The sequence below is a fragment of the Salvelinus sp. IW2-2015 genome, unplaced genomic scaffold (assembly GCF_002910315.2).
Source record: "Salvelinus sp. IW2-2015 unplaced genomic scaffold, ASM291031v2 Un_scaffold1069, whole genome shotgun sequence".
Taxonomy (NCBI): domain Eukaryota; kingdom Metazoa; phylum Chordata; class Actinopteri; order Salmoniformes; family Salmonidae; genus Salvelinus; species Salvelinus sp. IW2-2015.
Window position 1 is genome coordinate 174,531 of NW_019942715.1, and position 2,227 is coordinate 176,757.

At 44.9% G+C, this 2,227-nt stretch overlaps 1 protein-coding gene across 1 annotated transcript in view; it reads left to right on the forward strand.

The window, feature by feature from the left end:
- Positions 1-2,227, forward strand: part of LOC112069656 (lysophospholipase-like protein 1) — a 9,930-nt gene that overhangs the window by 7,312 nt on the left and 391 nt on the right. The window contains 2 exon segments of the mRNA XM_024137010.2: positions 987-1,105; positions 1,402-2,227. The exon segment at positions 1,402-2,227 is cut by the window's right edge and continues 391 nt beyond it. Of these exon segments, the coding sequence (XP_023992778.1) occupies positions 987-1,105; positions 1,402-1,653 (371 nt within the window). The 3' untranslated portion in view covers positions 1,654-2,227.

The window sequence follows — 2,227 nt, forward strand, 5'->3', positions numbered from 1 at the left end:
TGTTTTTCACTCTTTAAAAAAAGCACGGATCCGTCGGGAAATCTCAGAAAAGAGAAGCTGTCGCCACAGTCACACATATAGGCTCACACACACACACACACACTGAAAACACACAGCAGCACTGTACCCAAACAGCACAGCGGAGGGGTATACGAAAGAAGGAGACTTTAGAATGTGAATGTATGATTGAGGTTTGTTATCGTGGATTGGAATGAGCGACTGAGAGTATACCAGAAAGACGGTCTCAAAGTATACACTCTTGGAAAAAAAGGGTTCTTCAGCTGTCCCCATAGGAGAACCCTTTTTGGTTCCAGGTAGAACCCAAAATGGCTCTACCTAGTACCAAAAAGGCTTCTACAAAGGGTTATCCTATGGGGACAGCCAAAGAACCCTTTTAGGTTCTAGATAACACCTTTTTCCCCCAAAGAGTATAGCCGGTGAAGTAAAGAAAGAAACAGAGAATCTCATGGACAAATGTTTTATTYGTTGGGCAAAGCGTGTGAACTCCCCCTTCCCTCCATATCTCCATTCTTCCCCCTCTGACAGGATGATGGGTACTTTCACACTTTCCCACATGTACACTGTGTGCCCAGATGTACCCAGATGTGAGATTAAGGACGGGCTCGTGAACGGATGCCGACTCCTGAGGAGCGAAAAGCTGATGATGTGGAACTAAGGAGTCTGTTTCATTTTAATGTTTTTTTCTTTTCTTTCTCAGTTAAAGGCAGAGTATTTTCCACTTCGGACAGCTTAAACTGCCAGGATGGCTTAAACTACTGTTACTCATACATAATAATAAATGAATATATTTATTATTATGTTCCTACCTTATATTATTCCCAGTATGCACAGTTGAGAAATGTGATTTTCCTGGGAAAAGCACTTTGGATACAATATTCAATACACATTTTCAGTGAATACCTGCACAAAGAGACCTAATTGACCCAGTACAATGACATGTTCTGTTTTGTCTTGTTCCTCGTCCAAAGGGGGTTTCTCTATGGGCGGAGCTATGGCCCTCCACCTAGCTTGCCGTTATCACCCTGACGTAGCAGGAGTCTTTGTTCTGTCCAGCTTTCTCAACAAGGACTCTGTAGTATATCAGGTAAGGCAGGTTGTCACTGGTACAATGTCTACTAAAATGTCCAGACAATATTCAAAATCTTGAATAGAGCGCCAGAAAACTACAACTACCTGCTAAACTGTCGTTTGAATGACAGATGGTGGTAGAGAAATATTGGTGTATTGATGTAGTGTCCCAATTCAAAGATGCTCCATGTCACTTCCAAGATCTTGCATTTATCAGGAGTTTGCTGCACTTGGTTCTGACAGAGATATTGGACCTGTAGAGTGTGCTAGTAAGCAGTCTAGAAGTGTCTGACTGACTTCTCCCCCTGCTAGGCTGTGGAGGAGCGGGCAAGGGCRGGGAGCCCCCTCCCAGAGCTATTCCAGGGCCATGGGACAGGAGACGAGTTGGTGTTCCATAAGTGGGGAGAAGAAACTACGGCCCTGCTGAAGAAGGCTGGGATGACGACCACCTTCCACTCGTTCCCAGGCCTCCAGCACCAGCTCTCCCGGCCAGAGATTGAGCTACTGCGCTCCTGGATCCTCACCAAGCTGCTCCCGGACAGTCTAGACGCCAGTGGGCAGTGACYAGTCAGCCCCACACCACTAAACAGACACATTAACAACACGCTATTAACASGYTAATAACACGTTCACACTATTGAGCTGRTTTAAACTGAGYCAAACCAAACGGTACTGCGCTGGCCTRGTAAAGCATTGCCCATAGTTTCTGGAACAAAGCTGGAAAAGCGAGCCAGTACGGTTCAGGTCGGTACTATAGTGTGAAAATGATATTAACGTGCTGAGTGGGCTGTGGACCACCTCCTYACAACCTCTTTGGGAACACAATACCGTAAATAAAAAATAATTGTCAATAATTTTTAATTTTTTTTGGGCTTGGACACTGTCCGTTGTGCTTGCTTAGTGTACTCAACAGCTGTGTGGTTCCCTTCAAAAGAGAACATGTGATAGTTGAGTGTGCTTATAACCACTCCCTCTGCACTAGTGCAGTCTCCACTCTTAACGCTTCAGCCTCGTCTGTCTATCTCTGATAGGATATGGGAGCGTGCTCTGCCTCCACCCCTATAGTCTAACTAACACTAGAGTCAAATTAGTACTGTTGCTGTAGAGAGAACAGGAATTGTTTAGTCAATCTTTCTCT